General features: G+C 40.5%; 1 protein-coding gene across 5 annotated transcripts in view; it reads left to right on the top strand.

The window, feature by feature from the left end:
* Nucleotides 1-21,955, top strand: part of RECQL (RecQ like helicase) — a 43,122-nt gene that overhangs the window by 11,678 nt on the left and 9,489 nt on the right. For all 5 annotated transcript variants that reach the window (XM_075898057.1, XM_075898041.1, XM_006121277.4 and 2 more), the window contains exons 3-12: nucleotides 125-322; nucleotides 1,270-1,449; nucleotides 2,029-2,135; nucleotides 3,690-3,888; nucleotides 4,862-5,028; nucleotides 6,543-6,624; nucleotides 10,740-10,888; nucleotides 10,973-11,090; nucleotides 13,639-13,777; nucleotides 14,542-14,636. In XM_075898057.1, the coding sequence (XP_075754172.1) occupies nucleotides 125-322; nucleotides 1,270-1,449; nucleotides 2,029-2,135; nucleotides 3,690-3,888; nucleotides 4,862-5,028; nucleotides 6,543-6,624; nucleotides 10,740-10,888; nucleotides 10,973-11,090; nucleotides 13,639-13,777; nucleotides 14,542-14,636 (1,434 nt within the window). The remainder of the gene's footprint in view (nucleotides 1-124; nucleotides 323-1,269; nucleotides 1,450-2,028; nucleotides 2,136-3,689; nucleotides 3,889-4,861; nucleotides 5,029-6,542; nucleotides 6,625-10,739; nucleotides 10,889-10,972; nucleotides 11,091-13,638; nucleotides 13,778-14,541; nucleotides 14,637-21,955) is intronic.

Below are 21,955 nucleotides of genomic sequence, written 5' to 3'. Positions count from 1 at the left end.
AGATTGGATTGCTGTGAACCACTGGATGCAAAAATCTAATGTGATTTAAAGTTGTAATTAGCAAAATATACATTTTTAAAGGCTGTATTCTTTCTCCTGCCCTCTATCCCCCTTCTAACTTCAGTGCTAAAGGAGGAGCTGGTTTCCACTGATAGTGAGCTGCAGGCAGTAGAGATCCAGATTCAAGAACTTCTGGAAAGACAACAGGAGCTTGTTCATAAGAAGACTGTATTAAAGAATAAAATAAAACAATTATCAGAAGATTCAAAGGCTGAAGAAAGTGAAGAAGCTGAAACCTCATCAGAGGCATGGAAAAAAAAAGGTTTACAAAATCAAATTAATTTATTGTTAATATAATCTTTCCACTCACTTAAAAGTAATGAGATTTTAATGTGAAGACTGTGCCAAGAACGATCAATGTTGATGAGCTAATGAAAGTTAGAATATGGGATTTTGGCCCAGCTGTGTTTCTTGAGGAGTTGCTTTTTGATTTTTTCATTGGGATAATTTCATTATTGTATCATTTCTTTTTGGTAAGAAGTTTTTGTTGTTGCTTTTGGTTGGTTGGTTGGCTGGCTATGCATTTTAATTAAAGAAAGTGAAGCTTGCATTTCCTTTCTCGGATATTCTTGAAGATGATGTGGGCTTTGCTGTGCATTCTCCTTTAACTGATTATTGTCAATTTTCACCTTTGTATGTTATGGAATCACAATTTGGGAACTTGAAGTTAATAATGAAAAGTTAAATGTTTTGGGAGGTGGAGATATGTTAAGTGCAGAAAGGGATAGCTATCTACTTTATATTTCAGAGAGCTTGTTTGTGTGTCTGTCTGTCTGTATCTGTCTGTCCTTCCCCTCCTCGGGGGATATGTACCCTCCCCCAGCTGTGTCTGCTGGAGCTACAGCAGCCATGGACAATGCTTCTCACTTGGTCCCAAGCAGCTGCCCTGAGATAGGGCTGGTGTTGTCCTCTCTCCTCAGAGCAGGCTACAAATTGAACTCTTCATCCCTATCCCCACCCCAGGACAATGATTTAAATAAAGAAAAACACAACTTATTTGAATTAACTATGTGACCAATGCTGGGTAAATTTGTTAATTGTGTTTATACGTTCAAAGGGTCTGCAAGGTATTTTCATGCAAGTCATAGACTCATGCACACTATTCCTCAGTAAAAATTGCTTCTCTATTTTAATTGGCATTCCTTTTTATGTTTTAGATGTACTAGCTTATAAAATGTATTTTTAGTGCTTTCTTCTTTTTTTAAACAGAATTTCCATGGCGTGAGAAGATCAAAGCTGTGCTTCGTAATAGCTTTAAACTCCAGAAGTTTAGGTCACTACAGCTTGAAACAATAAATGCCACAATGGCAGGAAAGGATATATTTCTTGTCATGCCAACTGGAGGTGGAAAGAGTCTGTGCTACCAGTTACCTGCAGCATGTTCTGAAGGTATATGAAAATAGTAGTCATGTACAAGCAAATCAGTTTTTCTTTTTTATATGGTTAGTTGTAGAGATGTAATGCTATATTCATTTACTGTAAATAAGATTGTCTGATGCTAAGGACCATAACTACAAATATCAGGAAGAAAGAATGATTTTGAGACAAAAAAATTAGGAATATATTTCTGCTCATTTCTCTATTTCACTTTAAAAGGACGCTGTTGACTTAAAAATATAAGCACAGCTCTTGCAAACATTTGTTCTAACTACATTTCTTTGTCTCAGTTCCTAACAACAACTTTAGCTAATTAAGTGAGAAATTTTAAAAACACAATTTTTTTCTCAATACGTTTGCTCTGTTTTATAAAAGCTAATTTTTACAAAAAAAGGTCAACATGTTGCTTAGCATTGTTTAGTCCCCTTTATATTATATGGCTAGAGTAAACATGACCTGCTTAGGTTAGATATTAGTTCTTATGTGATCCTTCGTTTATTGTAGTTGAGGTTTGTTTCAGTTCAGTCCCCAATGAAAAATGGGCTAAATGAGCTAAATATTTTATTTAATTAATTTATTTATTTGCTTCAGGTTTCACACTTGTGATCTGTCCTTTGATTTCACTTATGGAAGATCAACTAATGGTTTTAGAACAACTGGGAATTTCTGCAACCTTATTAAATGCTTCAAGCAGTAAGGTATGTTTGACTGCCATTGTTACCTTTATTCATGTTATTTATGAGCATTATATGGATATGCTGATTGACTAGCTCAGTTTTGCATGATTGTTATGAACATTTATAAGCCAAGGGACAAAATCTTCCTGCAGACCTTACAAAATATTGTTAATCTAAATGGAATATACAGGTTAAACCTCTTTAGTCGGTCACTCTCAGGACCTGACCCATCCCAAATCAGAGAATTTCCCAACCCAGGGAGGTAAATGTAGAGTGCCAGTGGGTCTGCATAGAGGGAAGTTGGTGTGTAGGCTGTATAGCAGCACCCCCAGGCTTTGAGCCCCCCATTGCCTCCCATTCAGGGCTCTGCTGCCAGGCCCTTTGCTGCTCCTTACTACTACTAATACTAGCTGCCAGCTTCAGGTTATAGCTGCTGGCCCCTCTGCTGCTGCCTGGGGTTCCAACTAGAGTTGCCAGATGGTTTAACCAAAAATGCCGAACACCCGCCTCTCCCCAAAAAAAAAACACCGGGAAAAAATTTTTGTTGAGGGGGGGAAAAAAGGGGGGGGGGAGGGGGAGAACAAAGTTGTTGAGCAAAAAAAAAAAAATCAGCATGGCCCCTTTAAGAAGAGGCTTTTTTTCCGGCCGCCATCTTGTTTTTCTGTTCCAGCCATAAGACAAATCCCTGTGGAACCAGGTAAGCGGGGGGAGAGGGGAGTGTGGAAGAGCTTGAGGGGGTCCTGTGGAGTCCAGGGGCTGAGCCCGTTTGCTGAGTGTGTCTTAGGGTTGCTAGGTAGCTGGTAATTTTGCTTCCTGGCAGGGAAAAAATATCAAAATACCAGACATTTTAGGTATTTGGTATTTTCTGACTTTTTTTGGGGCCATACCTCTCAAATGTTTGGATTTAAAAGTTAGAGGTTACTATATCAGTTTAGTAATGCAGACTCATATACCCTGAAACAAGAGACTTGATTTCATGTATGAAATGACTGCTTACAAAGGGCAGAAAGGATTTCCCCCCTCAGTGATATGACATTGTTTAATTGGCCAGCTGCATCTTTGGAGTATGTTGGAGGGTTGTGTTGTGGACGTGTAGCTTTTTGCTGACTACAATCTGATTGTGGCCACTTTGAGGCAGGATACTGGATTTAATGGATTAAGGGCTTGATGTGATCTAGCAAATTTCAAATATGGATTCAAAAATAAAGCCTGGGAATATTTAGTTTGCACAGGGATTCCTGCCCCCCCCCCCCAAAAAAAAACAGCAACATCATAACAGGCATATGGTTGACATCTGATTTTTTGCAAAGAAAAACACTAAATAATACAGTATGAATATTCAGAGTACATTTGTTTTTTCTAAAATCTGTGACTTTAATTGTAATATTTATTCTGGAAACATCACTTTATATATTATCTATATCTATGTAGATATAATTAGATCACCTGGAAAGTCTTATGCTGGTTGTGGAAGTGTGTTTTATGCATTGAGCCACAATTGATTCTAGAACTAAGGAACAGGAGCATGATATTCAGGTCTGTCCATTTCCAGTTTCCTTTTTTGTTTTTTAACAGGAACATGTAAAGTGGGTTCACGCCGAAATGCTGGATAAGAATTCTCAGCTAAAGCTCATTTATGTTACGCCAGAGAAGATCGCGAAAAGCAAAATGTTTATGTCAAAACTGGAGAAAGCTTATCAAGCTGGGAGACTCACTCGTATTGCTGTGGACGAGGTTCATTGTTGCAGTCAATGGGGACATGACTTCAGGCCTGGTACACGCATCTAAAAATATGTGTGCAAAGTTATTCAAGCATAAATAAATGAGTTAGGTCTGAAACGAGAGAAAATGTTTCCCTTTTGATAGTTAAGTGTATGCGCAATACATGACACACAAAGTACTTGTACACTGGCTCAGATTTTTAATTTAATTCATTAGCATTCACAGATAATGTATGGTCATCTCTAAAGGCCCACATCCATTTAAATCAGGGACATTTAACTGTGTTACATTGTCAGTTTTCTAGGAGACTGAATTATGCATTAAGTGGAACAGATTATGGCTGTCAACTCTAATATGGATGTACTATCTATGGAAAATACAGGTCTGTGTAGCTCGCTTCATGGTGCTTAGTGTCTTGTATTGAAGGTGAAAATGCGATAGCTACCCTGTGAAATTTCATGGGATGCACTTTAGGCTCCTCTAGTGTAATTTACAAGAACAAAATGGTGCTGCATTTTGGTCTTAGGTCTGGTCCGCTGCATATAATTAGTTTTTATCAAATACTGTTTCTCAGACTATGAAAAAACTTGCAGTTCAGGGTACAGATGACTATAGTATTATCTACTAAATTTTTCTGGATTTTTCTATTACATTTCTTAAAGAAGGTTTTGCTTACATCTAACAGTATACATTTTTAGATGCATGTAATGAGCTTTGTCTGCTAACGATAGCAATTGTTGGAATCAACAGCAATCAGAATATGAATTTTGAATGTTTTAGGTTTTTTAATGGTAGTTTTGTTTTCTAATTCTCTTAACAAGGATACATTTTAATAAAACGTACATTCTGAATTTAGGATGCTTTTATAAATCTCTTATGGGGCCAGTCGCTCTGCTCTGTCACTGTGGCGTTGCCTGCTGTATTGGTAAATTAATTCTGTTGCTACTTGTTCTTGCTGCCAATTTGATTGCAAAAATATGGTACCGATTAAGATAGAAACTTTTTGTTCTCTTATTCGTATTTAGACTACAAGTCACTTGGTATCTTAAAACGACAATTTCCCAATGCTCCTTTGATTGGGTTGACTGCAACTGCGACAAATCATGTTTTGAAGGATGCTCAGAAAATATTGTGTGTTCAGAAATGCATTACCTTTACTGCATCTTTCAATCGGCCTAATCTTTACTATGAGGTATGTGTTTATTTTATTTTCTATTTTATTTGCATTGGAGTAGTGCCTATAAACCTCTGTTATGGACACTGACGCCATTGTGCTAGGTGCTGAACAATCACAGAACAATCGCTGTTGTACCTTTTGGAATCAGAATTTCATTCCTTAGTTCTAGGGCAGAATGAGGACAGTTATGACCTTTTCATTGAGGGTGCATCTACACAGCAGGGCTTAACTTGAAATAAGCTACACAAATTGAGCTATGTCAATTGTGTAACGTATTTCAAAATTGGGAGCGTCTACACAGCATGTATTTTGAAATAGAGCACTCTTCCTCTGACTTCCCTTACTTCTTGTACAGTGAGGGTTACAGGATTTGGAGTAAGAAGTCCTCCAGTTTGACAGTATTTTGAGGTAACTGCCTGCTGTGTAGACACGGATTAAGTTATTTTGAAATAATGTTGCTGTGTAGACATACCCTGAGAGTCTAGGCCTTGATTGTCCTGGCTGCCTTTGAGAACGTTCTACTTACTCCATTTTTTTCTGTGGTGGTGATTTATTCATTGGAAAATAGTGTTCCAATAGTTACTTTGAGGACAAGTAATGGCTAAATTTGTTTTGGGGCTTCTGGAAATGTTTGTTAAATTCCCTCTGGATTTTTCCAGGATAAATCTCTGGCAGATGAATTTCTCTTGATTTTTTTTTTTTTTCAGTCTGAATTTCTGTCTAAGGAAATGACAAGCGCAGAATGAGGGGCAAAAACACAACAAAACAGAAGAGAAATCAGGAGTATGATAGGAAATAAACCTGAACACTAAAAGATCTTCTTTAAAAATGAGATGATTTTTTCCCCGTCATACAAGTATTTGTTGTCTTGATCTTGTTTGGCTTATGTCTTAGATCAGTGGTGGGTAATGTGCGGCCCACCAGGCTCTACCTGCGGCCGGTGGATCCCATCTGGCCCCCTTCCTCATGGGCCTCTTGTAAACTGGGACACTTAAGCCGCACACTTACTACTTCCTATGTAGCAGTACTGGTAATGAACTCGAGGCTTTTGTGATTAGTAATATTGGACACTATCCTTTCCTATTTTAATGAACTAGCTTCAGAGTTGAGTCTTGGTGCTTCACTATGACCTCTTGTTAAAATTTGTACCCTAAAGCCTTTAGGAGAACTTGAGGTGTTCCATACATTCTGAGAGTGGGGTTTGGCAGACTAGAAAGTTCACAGTTGAATGACAGCTGGCAAGCACTGACAGCTACGGCCAATATTGGTTTAGAAACCAGTGCAAATGTCTGAAAGTTGGGCGCTTCTGTGATTTCTTTCACATTCTTCTCTGGAAAAGATCTGTATGAACTTTTTAGTTCTAGGGGATCTGTAAATTGTAGAACAAATTTAAATTAGTTTAAGGGAAGAATAGATGAGATTACTGTATTAGGAGTACAGTAAGAGGAATATAACAAATTGTCTGAATGGCCATTTAAGCATGGTGATATACAAAAAGAAATGTGATGTCTGTGTACTCTCTTTTTCAGGTTCGCCAAAAACCTTCAAACAGTGAGGACTTCATTGAGGACATTGTTAAGATCATCAATGGAAGATACAAAGGACTCTCTGGTAAATAAGATAAAAATTAATGTTTAACTTATTAAAAGCAAAGCTACAATAAAAACTGCAACATAATAAATGACACCTCACTTGTTCAGGATCAGGTTAATAGTAAAAAAAATACCTGGCTAAAAGTTCTTGTTTGATACTTGGGAGCCCTCCTCCTCTCAAGGGCTAAAAACAGTGACAAAATTTCTAAATAAGTTTTAAAATCACCACACATGTAGTATTCTGAACACTTGTCTGTTAGAGTTAATAACATTTGAAATTTTTTTAAAAAAGTTTGACAGCCACCAGCCAGCAACTCAGGAGACTGCTGCAATTACAAGTGTGAAATGTTTATATAAGATTTAAGATATGTTTTATTAAACTAAAAGTGCTATTGTGTTTGTGTATGATGCTCAGTTGAATCTTGGTAGGGATGCTTGCATTACTACTAGTCAGTCTATTCCTTTCTTTGGATAAATTGGATGCTTCATTCTACACATTTTATTAACTCTAACAGAATAGTCCTCAGAACACTAAATGTACGGTGTCCTTAAAAATTCTACAACTAGCTCTCATCTTCCCCACTCCCACTATCATTTTGATGCAGATTTGGTTCCAAGTTAGCTCTTTTGGTAAGACTGACTGTACGAGTGCACTTTATTTTGGAATAAGTCCCATTGTAAACATGTATAGGATGGGGTTCCTTTGAGAGAGCCGAGTTATACTGAAGTAAAATGGCATCACTGTTATGGTCTGTGCCCATGATGTTCCAAAATAAGGGGCATGTATTATGTACTATAAAATAAGAAAATGATACTCAATGGCAACTCTAGATTTCTCTTACTTCAACTTTCTGTGCTGTATACTTGGGTGTTAGATTCTAAACCTAGCTAATTAATTAAACAAACCATAAGAATTAGGTAAGCTAACCTTTTTTTCTAGCAACATCCAACGTAACAAACAGCTTGCTGATTTACTGGTTAAATTTCACTTATACTAAAAGGCATAGAGTCTTGAAGAATAATGCATGGTAAAGTTGATCCACATCCATATAATTTTCTCCCAATAAGCAATTTTCCTTATGATGTTACACTCTAGCAACAATACCCCGCATCATCTTGCACTGCTTACAACTGACATGTTTTCCTTTTTTATCCAGGAAATAAATATCTTCAAAATATTCCTAGAAAGGATTTCTCTTTCCCTAAGAAGCCAGGATAGATTTTTTGTGGCGAAAGTGTAGGGGAATATAGGAATCTGTGTGTTTGCTGAATAGTATTTTTTTTTTCCTTTTCAGTCTACTGTTCCTTTCTATGCTGCCTCTGTTCTTTCCTATATGTTGTCTCTGTCTTTAGACAATTTCATAACGAACTTTGCCGTGCTTGGCCCTGGGCCATCACCACATAAGCACAGAACGAAAACAATCCTATCCAGCCCGTGACTGTGTGCGCATCAGTTGGAAGTCCCAGAACTTTTAAGACAAGAGCTGGTTGTTAGGCAGGACAGACTAGAGCCAATAATTTATTTGTATGACACTGTAGGTGGGGCATGTTTGTGATAAGATTTCACTGTAACTTATTTTTAAATGAGAAATCTAGTATTTTATTGATTATTTAAAAAAAATCCAATTTCAATAAAAATCCTATTTTTTTATTTTAAAAAAATAATTGATTTTATCCCCCCTGCTTTCTCACAATTAGTATACAGTCCCATGAAACCTGTGTAAGAGGCCGTCTTAAGCTATTTCCTGTGTTATAAAACTGCTCCAAAGCATCCCCAAAATGTATCAATTATCCATCATTATCAGACTCCCTGCCATTAGCATTCAATTTAAAATCAAAATAAAAGTATCAAGCTATATTTGTCCAATGTTGTATCATCCCTTGCTATTTGTCTTATCTGTTTAAATTGTCATCTCTTTGGAATAGGGCCTATACCTTTCTATGTATTGAGTGCCTAACATAGTGGGGCCTTGATCCTGATTAGGTCTTTGGGCACTCTTCCAGTACATCTAATAATAAAATGTTGAGTTTCCCTTGAATAGTAGCATGAAATTGTTTTAATGGTTTTATGACAATTTTAGAGGTGTTGAAAAACACGGTTAGAACAAAAATACTTTGGAAAATAGAAACACAAAGTGAATGAATATTTCTTAGTGGATCAAGTTCTGTTAGTGAGAGACAAGGTTTTGAGTGTCAACAGAACTCTTCTTGAGGTCTGGGAAAGATACTAAGAATGTCACAGGTAAATACAAGAATGATTGTAAACACATATTCTAAGGGATTATTAAAGGTGAGATGGCCCATTAACACCCTTATATCCAGGGCTTGACAAATGGCGGTGAAATCTACTCACCAGCCCCGCACTGCGCATGCATGCGCCGCCGGTGAACGGGGCGATCGGCTGAAATCTACTCGCCACGGGCTAGTCGAAACAGTGATTTGTTGAGCCCTGCTTAAATTGATAGAACAAAAAAGGATATTGGAGGGTATATATTTTTGTAATAAATCCAGCATCTTTATTAAGTGCATGAAGGCCAGAGGAGAAGGTCCACAAAAGATTTTTCAGGATGGGAATCCTGAACCCCTTCTTCACTTTCATATAACTCATCAACCTCTCTGAGCTCATCACAAGAGGTAAACTCTTAGAAACTTGGACACACTGTCTCAAAGCTGTGCCAGACCCTGCCAGAACAGTGCAAAATCAGCAGACTTATCTTCGCTGCTACCATGATCAACATACCTTTCAAGATACATGAGTCTTACAATATGTGGTGTAGCTCATCCAGTGAACTAAATGATCCAATAACAACTTTGTGGACTAAACCAGACAATTGCTATACTCCTGAATGAATTCACACAGTAAAATGGTAGGGTGCTTTTTATCACCTGTAGGTGAACACTTTTCACAGTGTAATCACTCTATATTTGGTGATCAGTCCTCATCCTCAGTAGGAAGCCTGCTCAGGGCTAAAAATCATAAACACAGACACTGGATTTATGGCCAGTACAGCAATTTTTGTATCCCACTAACCCCCCTTTTTGTCCTATGACTACTGAGGAGTAATAGGCATCCTCACCTTGAATGGCCCCATGTTCTAAATACTTATGCTTGTTCAGTTTTTGTATTTAGCTGTGAAACTCTTCACTGGCCTGTTGAGTGACATTGGGCAGTTTATTTCCTCCTTAGTTTCCCTATTTTTGTGAAATGGGCTAATAATATCTATAGGTTGAAACTCTATTAACTGGAATTCTTTGGTTCCAGCAACATCCATGGTCTGGCATGGATGTTGCAGGGCCAGAGAGTCCCAGTGGAAGGCCAGCAGCAAGGATCCCTGTGGAGTTGGCAGGGCAGTGGGCTGCCTGCAGAGAGCTGACAGCAGGGCTATCCAGCATGTGGCAGCGGGGTTGCCCAGCAGCATTGGCTGACCTGGCATGGGGCTGCCCAGAAGGACTAGGAGCTGCTGTAGCTCGGTGGGGCAGGGAGCATGCAGCTGTCCCATGGGTCCCGGAGCTCCAGGGCAGCACGCGCAGCTGCCCAGCAGGTCCCAGAGCTTCCAGGGTGGTGCGCATAGCTGTCCTGTGGATCCCAGAGCCATGGTTGCCTAGCAGGGTCAGCAGGGCAGGGAGGCCAGAAGGAGGTAGAGAGCCAGCCAGAAGGCCAGTGGCCAGGCCAGGGAGGCCAGTGGCAGGGATCCAAAATGACCTTTTCTGGTCTGGCAAAATCCTTCATCTGGTCAGGTCCCAAGCATGCTGGACTGGGGTGTCCAACCAGTACCTTATTTATAAAACATCTTTTATACACTGATAAATGCAATTTAAGAGCTGTGTGGTGAAGTTGTTTTTTATTATTATAAATAGATAGCAATATCTTGAGTCAAAGATTGGAATTGATGCAGGGACAGAACTGCTCTTTTTCGTTAGAGAGAAGCTTTTGCAGGGCCCAATATATTAGTGAGTCAGTAGTCGGGATGTTTTGCGCACTGTCTCCCCATGTTTTATCAGGTTCTTTGGACATGTAAGAGAAGTTACCTTCAAGCTTATTAATCCTGCTCTTTGCACAAACATGAAATTCACTTGCATTTTTTAATATTTCATTGCTATAAAAAGTGTTTTTAATTTTGTTCTTTGGTACAGGAATTATATACTGTTTTTCACAGAAGGACTCAGAGCAACTTACTATTAGTTTGCAGAAATTGGGAATTAAGGCAGGTGCTTACCATGCAAATCTGGATCCCAAAGATAAGACCAAAGTTCACAAGGGATGGTCAGCCAATGAAATCCAGGTTAGCTATACAATTATTTCTATAGACTTATTTGACTTAAATGAACTATAGATCTGTATCCTGATGGTCTGTTATACTCCTTAGGTGGTAGTGGCAACAGTTGCATTTGGCATGGGAATTGATAAGCCGGATGTGAGATTTGTAATTCATCATTCAATGAGCAAATCCATGGAGAACTACTATCAGGAGAGTGGACGCGCAGGTATTGTGAACAAGTTGGCTTCTGCTGATAGAGGGTATAGACATTATAAAACTAATAATCTTGTGTTCATTGGTGTGCCATTGTAATAGAGTTCTCAGAGGGCAAAGTGGCCTAGTAATTAATGTGCCTGGTTTCTAGTCAGATGGTTCCCAGTGGGGAAAGGCTTTCAGTCTCATTCCTAACCCTTGTATGTGGCTTGTCTTCATGTCAGGATTCTCAACATCCCTACCTTCTCTTTTATAGACTGTATAGGGAATAGATGTTCCCTATGACCTGAAAAAGGGGGTGAGTGGGGTGAAAATGAAGCTTTTACTCCTCCTGCAACAAGGATAGACTGTTAGGAGAGCCCGAGCCTTCCCCCAGTATTTCCAAGTCTTATACAGGACATTAAAAGAAAAAAAAAACACTAAACCTTCAGCCCCAACTGGACTCAGCAGGCAGTTATCTTACTCACATGGAGGGTTCTTCAGCACCCTTATTCAGGAACCTGCAGAGTAGGTCTATTCCCCCCCCCCCCCCCCCGGATGAGTTGCTCCCTTTTAAGCTTCCTTTCAAGATTATGTAACTTATTGATTTGACTCAGACTCCTTTATGTGAGGCTCATTTACTCCAGTTGCATATTGCTGAATTTGGACTGTATTCCTGAAACAGGAGAGCTTCTTCTTTTCCCTGCATCAAAATGAAATTATTCTTTACTGCTGTCTGTGATAGAATTTCATAAGTGTTCAGGTTCTAGCTCCCATTTCCATAACCTTGTCAAATGTATGCAAAACACCCCAAAGTACATGCTCCTACCAGTAATCAAAAGGAAAGATTGTCACTTATTGTAGGTATATAAGAAGAATTGTTGTTAAATAGAATGCTTTGTTGGAATATTTCTACAATATGATAGCAACACTTGAGGATTTGATTCTGTGTGGTTCAGGAGGCGTAGTGGCAGTTAAACAACTGCCTTTGGACTAAATTCTCTCTTGTTGGCCCTCTTGTAGTCAGAATGGCTCAAATAGTGTAGCTGACAAATATTTGATACAAAAATTCATGTGAATCGGATTAATTTCAATGTACATTTTTAAGGAGGGATTTTCAAAAGCACCAGTGTTTGCATTGACTTCTAATGTATACTTTAAGAATGCTCTTAAGCCGAGAGAGGGCCTTAAATTTAATGTCTGCAAAATACAATAGATTTGTGGCAGTTTTTGATGATGGAGCACAGTGTTAATCATCTATAATTTTTATTTATATATGAATATGATAAATTCACTTTTCTGTTCCTAAGCTTTGTGTGGTATTAAATTCTTAAAGTTCTCTCAGTAGATGGGGCATACCAGATTCTCTGTCCATATAGATTTGAAACCTTTTGGAAGTTTGTTGGATTGCACACGTACACATACACGTACACACACAAATAAATAGGGACAGAATTCTCTATATGCTTGCTTTGACACCCTCTGAAGCACCTCACTACTACCTGCACTTAATGTGGAGTAGGCTTGTCTCTGCCTGCTGCGGATCAACTCCCTGATAGTAACAGCCTCTGGAAGCACAAGCACTGCCTTCCTGCTCTCTGCAGACCTCAGTCTCTCTGTATTAATAGCAATGGGTACATGCACTCCAATCCCTGTATGCTCAGAGCGTTCTCTGCTGTCTCTAGCTCTTTATAGAATTAGTGGTCCTGCCTGTCCCTAGGGAACAGTATACACCAGTTTATAAGATTCAGTTTAGGTACAACACTTTGCTTAATACTGTAGCACTTACATTTATAGTGAAAACAATAATAAGTTGATCTGTTATCAAAGTGTGGAGATTCAGGTTATGGTGAGTAAGAATATTGAAAATTATTAAATATAAAATGTAACAAACTTTCTAAATGAACAGATTGATGTTCTGTTTAAAGACGTTTCTCATGCAAGTTTCCTTCTGCATTTTCAGTCAAGCCTAGTTGAAGCCCCTTTTTCATGAAGTAAAATGCTTATTTTACTCCATCAGTGGAGGGTGACTGGGCATTTCCTTTTTCTCCCCTCAAGCAAAACTTTGATATGCCCTTCAAAAAATTTTTTCTTTCCCTGCTTTCTCTCTTCCTGTTAATTCATTTTACAGTCCATCATTTTCATTCAGTTCAGACTGTTGAAAGGAGCTCTACTGTGACTGGAGTAATAGTTTATGTACAAGTCTCCAGTCTGTTTTTTAGCTTTGCTGGAGACTAATTCCTTGATACTGAAAAATATGCTCTTAAAAGCCTGTATGTGAAAGCCATTGTCATGCTGCTCATCATTACTATTGTGAAATGAATGCAGATACTTTGTAAGGCATTTATACATGTATACTCCTTACATGGTATTTGGGTTCATTTCACAACGGTAATGATGAGCAGCGATCTCACTGTATGTTCTTTGACCCAGAATGTATGTAGAGAATTCAGAGGTTCCTGTAAATCCTCTGCATCTCCTTGCTGGTTGCCATTAATTAGTTCTTGTGTCACAGTGGCACGTTCATAAAACTTTCTTCCTAACTTCTGAAAAGTCTAAAAGGTGTTTCAAATTTATTGTAGGTCGAGATGACCAGAAAGCGGATTGCATTTTATTTTATGGGTTTGGAGACATATTTAGAATCAGCACCATGGTAGTGATGGAGAATGTAGGGCAACAGAAACTCTATGATATGGTATCCTATTGCCACAACATGAACAAGTAAGTAACTCTGGCTTCCTGATTCTTTATTTTTTTAATAACTTTTGAATTTTTTCTTCCATATTCGTAGATAATTTAGTAAAGAACATTCTATGAGACAGGATTTGTATATCCGAAGCTCATATAAAATGTAATTTTCCATTTGAAACAGATGAGTGTTAATTTACGTCTCTCTGTGTCTCACTATTTAAAAGATACACAAAGAAGTAGTAGTAGTTGTGTTGCAGTAGTAACACAACCCCTTTCAATCTGTGTGTATTGGAACATTTTGCTTTTTTTTTTTTTTTTTTGCTTTAGATAAATTAATACAGAATTGTCTATTTAATCAGATATGCTTCAGAATAAGGTAAAACATCTGTCCTCGGCAGCATTGTTAGCCAGTTTAGGAAATGTAGCAGGAGATTGGTTAGATTAGGCCAAAGCTTTCCTTTGTCAAACGATATTCTGAAGGATTAGAATCAGTAGTTCTTGTCATCGTCATCCTTCTCACTGAAATTGCAGATGGTCTTCATTTTCATGTAACTAATCCTTTTTAAGCTGTTCAATCAACAATAGTCATAGTAGTAAATAACATTCATATGTTGTGTAAAACAGTATTTCCTTCCATCAGTTATGTACTTCTTGAGTGACTCCTTTATTCTTTTTTGAGAGAAGGTAGGATCAGTGGCTTTCTCTGTACATTCATTTAATGTAATATGTGTGTGCATCTGTATTTTACAATCTCCCTTAATTCTTCTCATCTATAAATATATTTCTGTACTCAGGTGTCGCCGTGTATTGATTGCTCAGCATTTTGATGAAATGTGGGATTCTGCAGATTGCAACAAAATGTGTGATAACTGCTGTAGAGACAAGTTTTGTAAGTAAACTGATGCTTTAATCTGAAAGCAGATGATAGGGTTATTATCTATGTCAAAGAAATGTCCAGTCTAGACAAAGTGTTTAAAATCTTATGAAAGAGGAATTCAACTAATAGGTCAATAATATAGGCAAGCTAGAAGCACTGCCTGTTTATTAAGGTTGCTCAATACTTCATGTTGCAAGACCCTGTTTTCCTTTGCTTATAAATTTGCTTAACTTTAACCATTTGGGCTGAAATTTTCAATGCTGCTGGGTATCTTTCTTAGGCTGAATTATTACATTTTCAGTTGAAACAATACTACTGTTCTTAAGAATAAGACTAAGGGAAAATGTTTTGTCTGTTAAAATTATATTCTGGTGTCCTTTTCTGTGAGAACTCTAGTGCCCTCATACTTTTGTAGCAGGCACTTGAAGAAATTTGGCCAGGGTTAGCTTTTGTGTCAGATGTGCCTTTTTGCTGTCCCTGTGTGCAAATCTTCCCAAATTTGTCTTATGTATTTGAAAAAAAAATTCACACATGCTTGGTGAAGACTGCGTGGAATTCAGTAGCCAAAATCTCAGAATATTCCATTCACACTGGGCATGTTCCAATCCCTAGACCTCCTAGGTCTGATCAAACTTCACATGTGCCACCCTCACATAGCAGTTGAGCATGCTCTAGTCTAAGGTTGTGGGTGCTCAGGACTTGCCCTGTAATTACTGCTCTGAACTGGGATTGGACCAGACTGTGGAATTTAGAGCAGGGAAGCTGTCTAGGCTGTGCTTTCAGTGCTGTTGCTGGTTCCCAGGCCGTATGGAGGAAAAGGTTTTTAATTGAAATGCCATGGGGATAAGAGGAAAATTGGGGGTGAGGGTAAGGAGTTGATTGGGGTATGGAGCCTGGTGGTGGTAGAGGAAGACAGACTGGGAATTGAAATATTTGGAACTAACTGGGAGATGAGGTTGTAGGGTGGCAAGTCTAAGAAGTGCAGACTGGGACAGTGGTAGGTAGGGAGAATGGGACTGAGAGCCAGGTGTGTGTGAGAGGCATATTGAGGGGATGGGACAGAAGGAGCAACAGGCAGAAGAATCTGTGTCCACTGGAGCACACTATTTTTCAGAGCCTGGAATGGAACGAAAGACTCCTCTGCTATCAAAGTGGGTGTGACATCCACTCCCTCCGTCCCCCCGAGACTACAGACTTATCATAACGGTGGAAAGATTATTGGATACCGTGGCTTCTGTTTGTCTATGACTACCTTGTGGAAAGGTTCTTGGTGGGTCATCCTGCTGGCCTGGTCTGAGGGGAGGAGAGATGTAGGAGAGCAAGTCTGGCTGCACTCACTCTTCAGTGGCAGTTCCTATCCTGTGGGTCTGCATGTTGTTGCCTGGCACATGAGGTTGCAGTACCACTCATATTTGGCTTTGCTGCTCCTCTGTCACGAGTGGAGCAGGGATGGCTGAGCTAAATCTGAGTGTATAGTATTGCAACGTGTTACACAGGGTTGCAACGCTGTTCACTCAGATTTTACATAGCTGCCTCTCCATCATGAGTGAGGGCCAGAAGGACCAAACCTGAGCAGTGTTGTGACCCTAAGGGTACGTCTAGACTACCGCGTTTTGTCGACGGAAGTTTTGTCGACAGATACTGTCGACAAAACTTCCGTCGACAAAGAGCGTCCAGACACATTGAGTTCTGTCGACAAAGCAAGCTGCTTTGTCGACAGAACTCCGTAGTCTGGACGCAACGTTACAGGCAATAACACCTTCTGTCGACAGAAGGTGTTATGCCTCGTAAAATGAGGTTTACCAGCGTCGACAAAACTGCTGAGTTCTATCGACGTTATTTCGACAGAACTCAGCGGTAGTGTAGACGCTGGTATAGTTTTGTCGACAAAACTAGGTAGTCTAGACACACCCTAAGTGCCAGATCATAAAGTCTGGCATGGCAAGATAAGCTCAGCCCTGCCAGTGCCTAAAGTGAGTGTAGGGCAGGCTTTCCTATTCTCAGGATTAGCATTGCAGTGCCAGAGTAGAGGGAGCTGCTGTAACTGCTCTGTGCTTTTTGGTGGGGTAAAGAGGCAATGGAGGACAAGAAAGACCCTGGAACACTAATTTTGAATCAGGATAGTTGAATTTCTTTTGTCAAGGCATTTTTGAATCAGAAATTGTGGTGCAATCGCTGAACCTGTGACTTGTCCTAAATGAACTATAACAATTCTGATGTTTTAAAAAAAGTTTCATGATAAATCTGCAGGTGTAATCATCATACATGTACACAAGGGGGCAGAACTAATGTGACAGGCAGCATTAGTGCTGGCTTTTTGTAACTTGAGTGTACAATGAGTTAGGGATGTTAGATAATGTGTAATTGATTAGTTGTGTAACTGCATGAAATCTTGGCACTTACATGACTATTCAGTAGTCCCCAAAGGTGGGGCTGGCAGCCAGTGTGCTCCTGGTCCCACTCCCTGTATCAGAGGCAGCAGCACAGGGTGGCAGGTGGGAACTGGTCCGCAAAGGGGTCCAGTTTAAAAACCAGTTCCCCACATACACCATCTGCCTGCCACCCTGCGCCACCCCAGGGCAGCAGTGCGGGGTGGCCTCAACCCCGTCCGCAGTGGTCCAAGCTCCCCATGGATAAAGGCCGGTCCGTGGCAGCAGACTTGTCTGCGGGTAGCTCGGACCACCCACAGACAGGGGCTGCTGCTAAGGATTAGCCTCTGTCTGCAGTGAGCCCTACTGACCATGGTCAGAGGCTGCTTTGTGGGATGCCAGAGCAGCTTCTGTCCGCGGGGAGTTCGGACCCCCCCATGGACAGGCATTGCTTCCATGGGCCAATGCAGACCGAGGCTGCCTCCCTGCCCCCATCCTCCTGTGCTGCTGCATCTGATAAAAGCCAGCACCCTCGTGCTGCTGCCTCTCTAAGCCGGCCCCTAGCACTGGCTCCTGCCTGCTCCTTCCCCCCGCTTCGCTGCCTCTGTAGGAGGCAGCAAAGGGGGAAGCAGGGAGTCAGAGGAGCTTGAAAGTAGGCTCCGCACACACATCGGCTCCAGCCTGCTCCCATCATCCTCTGCACTGCTGCCTCTGATAGAGAAGGCAGCAGCATGGGAGTGGAGGGGGCAGTTGGATCCAGTGCTCGTGCGGAGCCTGCCTAAAGTCAGCTCCAGCTCCCTCCTCCCCCCCTGCCTCCGATACAGAGGCATGGGGGGGGGGAGAGTGTGGGTAGTCACCAAGATAAGTTTATTGGTTAATCACGTAGTCGACTACACATTGACATTCCTACAGTGAATACTCAAGGGGAGAATCCAAACACAGCAGTCCTGGCGTTTATATAGTACCCGTCATACAAAGATTTTGGAGTGATCTAAACATTGCAACAGACCTGTGTAATATCAGAGCTTGGAGAAAAGTAAAGGAATCCTGATTCCACAGCTCTGATTACTAGGTTACTTTCTTCCACGTGTACTTTTTAATAACAGGCTTAGAGAAAGAGAGACCTATGAAGATGTTCAAATGACTTGTTTGACATAATCTTCTTGTCATTTGCTTATATATATTCTGTATAGGATGTGGACACTCCTAATTTCACAGAATGGGTCCTGCGCTTCTCGTTAGTGATAGAGTATTCTGTCTCCCCATCTCAGGAAAATAGCAACTCCTGGTCCTGTTGCTCACATTAGTGGCACTCTGCAGTTCTCAGTCTAACCTCTTCGTTTCAGGGACAAGCCATAGTCTGACTGAGCCACTCATTTTTGGTATAGCAGTGGGAAGAAAGAAGAAAAAAAAATCTTAGTCTCTGGGAGCCAACAGACCAGATGTTTAAATTCTGTTCTTTCCTTCTTTAGCAGGGGTTTATCTCCTTCTGACTTCTGGGGCTCCAAGGGGCTGGCCCCTGGGCAGGTCTCTTCCCTGCCCCTTACCTCTGTTCTTGCAGAGCTCCTTCCTGGAACTTGATAGTATCGCTACAGTTCCTGCTCTTCTTCAGTGCATACTACTCCCACCACTTCTGGTTTGTCACTAAACTGACTAAAGGGGGGAGGCTTTTAACCTAGGTGGCCTTTGATAGGTTTGACTGGGACATCTGGAGCCAAACTGTTTCAGCTGGTACTAGTAGGTTCTTGATTGATTCTAGGTGTCTTAATTAACCTTGTCAAGACTTTGTGTGGTTATCAAAGAAACAGGAACTTGTTTAACCTGAGTCTGATATACCTGCTTTCTGTTACTTTCCTGTAACCATCTAGCTTGACCCCATCACAATAGATAGCTATCCAGATTTTATTTTTGCAAGTAATGAAGTATTAGATCAGACCTGGAACTGAACGTAGGCCTAGTTTGGGGATGTTCAGATCCTGGGTTTTGGATTGGATCTGTCTAATAAGAACTGGTTAGTGAAACTTTTTGAAGGAAGACTTTTCTGATTTGCTATTTTACGTTCAGTCTTCTGACAGTCATGCTTGTGGGGAAACTTACCATACTGACATTAGGTAGTCAGTGCAAATTGTCATGCAGAAGATATTTATTTCAGTGACCCACATGGGATGCTGTTACCATCTGTCTCATTGACATTTTTACCCATTTTCCCAGTGGAATAAATTTGTCAAACTTTACAATTTAAAATAAAAAGTGAGTAATTTTTCTAGTCTATAAACTCATTGAGGTAAGAAATGTCTGGTAGATATTTTGCAAAGCTCTTTGTAACTTTATTTTGCTCCGTAAATGTTTCATAATAAATATTACTGGGGAAAAAAAGGAATCCAGTAGCAAATAATGTTTTAGCTAGCTTTTGAGTCAGAAAAATGCAGCAAATAACAAAAACACTAAAGTCACGTCACGTGTACAAATGAGATTTAAATTGCTTATTTACCCTACATTAAGAAATTTGTTCATGACCATCTAATATGAACTCCTTTATATAAAAAAAAAAAAAAAAAAAAAAGCTGTCTGGGTGTATCAGGTTCATTATTTGAAATAAGAACATAAGAATGCAGACCAATGGTCCATCCAGCCCAGTATCCTGTCTGCTGACAGCGGCCAATACCAGATGCCCCAGGGGGAGGGAACACAACCAGGTAATCCTCATGTGATTCCTCCCCTGTCATGCACCTCCAGAGGCTAGGGCAGAGGTGAGCAAAAGGGCTGGATTTGGCCTGCCAAGCAGGTTCATCTGGCCCGCGGAGGCCCTGCTGCTCCCCCACCCCAGGCCAATTAGGGCCTGGGGGCAGGGGAGTGCGCAAAGCTTCCTCCTGCCCTGCCAGGAACATGTGGTGCTTTGAAACACCATGAGCTGCTCGCGGGGCTAGAGGAGCCATCATGCGCTCCCCTGCCCCCAAGCCCTGATTGGCCTGGGGGTGGGGGAGCATACGAAGCCTCTTCCCGCCCTGGTTATGGGTGCCTAGTGGGAAGGAGGGGCAAAGAGGCTCTCGCATCCCCAGATCAATCATGGTCTGGGGAAGGGGAAGCCCAGAAGCCTCCTGGCCCCCGCCCCTTCTGGTTCTGGCCCCTTCCCGGCCAGAAATGATTGCCCACCCCTGGAATAGGGACACCATTACTACCCATCCTGGCTAATAGCTATTTATGGACCTTACCTCCATGAAAATCTCTCTAGCTCTTTTTTGAACCTGTTAAAGTCCTAGTCTTCACAACACCCTCTGGCAAGGTGTTCCACAGGTTGACTGTGCACTATGTGAAGAAAAACTTCCTTGTGTTTGTTTAAAACCTGCTGCCCATTAATTTCATTTGGTGACCCCTAGTTCTTATATTGTGGGAATAAGTACATAACCTTTCCTTATTCACTTTTTCCACACCAGTCATGATTTTATGGACCTCTATTATATCCCCTCTTAGTCTCCTCTTTTCTAAGATGAAAAGTCCAAGTCTTTTTAATCTCTCTTCACACGGGACCCATTCCAAACCCCTAATCATTTTAGTTGCCCTTTTTTGAACCTTTTTCAATGCCAATATATCTTTTTTGAGATGAGGCAACCACATCTATATGTAGTATACAAGATTTGGGCATACCATGGTTTTATGTAGAGGCATTAAGATATTTTTCGTGTTATTCTCTATCCCTTTTTTTAATGATTCCTAACATTCTATTTGCCTTTTTGACTACTACTGCCCACTGAGTGGATGTTTTCAGAGAACTATCCACAATGACTCCAAGAGCTCTCTCTCTCGAGTAGTTGTAGCTAAATTAGTCCCCATCATATTGTACGTATAGTTAGATTATTTTTTCAAATGTGCATTACTTTACATTTATCAACATTAAATTTCACTTACCATTTTGTTGCCCAATCACTTAGTTTGGTGAGATCTTTTTGAAGCTCTTCAGTCTGCTTTGGTCTTCACTGTCTTGAGCAGTTTGGTATCATCTGCAAATGTTGCCACCTCACAGTTTACCCCTTTCTCTAGATCATTTATAAATAAGTTGAATAGGATTGGTCCCAGGACAGACCCTTGAGGGACCCCACTAGTTACCTCTCTCCATTCGGAAAACTTACCATTTATTCCTACCCTTTGTTTTCTGATTTTTAACCAGATATCAGTCCATGAAAGGACTTTTCCTCTTATCCCATGATAACTTACATTGCTTAAGAGCCTTTGGAGAGGGACCTTGTCAAAGGCTTTCTGGAAATCTAAGTACACTATACCCACTGGATCCCCCTTCTCCACATTTGTTGACGCTCTCAAAGACCTCTAGCAGACTAGTAAGGCATGATTTCCCTTTACAGAAACCATGCTGACTTTCCCCCAACAAATTATGTTCATATATGTGTTTCACAATTTTATTCTTTACTATAGTTTCAACTAATTTGGTTGGCACTGACGTTAGACTCACTGTTCTGTAATTGCCAGGATCACCTCTAGAGCCCTTTTTAAATATTGGTGTCACGTTAGCTATCTTCCAGTCATTAGGTATGGAAGCTGATTTAAAGCATAGGTTACAAACCACAGTTAATAGTTCCACAATTTGCCATTCGAGTTCTTTCAGAACTCTTGGGTGAATGCTATCTGGTCCCAGTGACTTGTTAAGTTTATCAATTTGTTCCAAAACCTCCTCTAATGACACCTCAATCCGGGACAATTCCTCGGATTTGTCACCTAAAAAGAATGGCTCAAGTTTGGGAACCTCCCCAATATCCTCAGCCGTGAAGACTGAAGCAAAGAATTCGTTTAGCTTCTCTGCAATGACTTTATCATCTTTGAATGCTCCTTTAGCATTTTGATTGTCCAAGGGCCCCACTTGTTGTTTAGCCATCTTCCTGCTTCTGATGTTGTAGCCAGACAGACACCCCGCCCCCCCATATCATCCATCTTATTTGCCTTCCTGAAGCA

The sequence above is a fragment of the Pelodiscus sinensis genome, chromosome 1 (genome assembly GCF_049634645.1).
Source record: "Pelodiscus sinensis isolate JC-2024 chromosome 1, ASM4963464v1, whole genome shotgun sequence".
Taxonomy (NCBI): domain Eukaryota; kingdom Metazoa; phylum Chordata; order Testudines; family Trionychidae; genus Pelodiscus; species Pelodiscus sinensis.
Note: the sequence above shows the minus strand (reverse complement) of the source record. Positions and strands in the feature narration are given on the sequence as shown.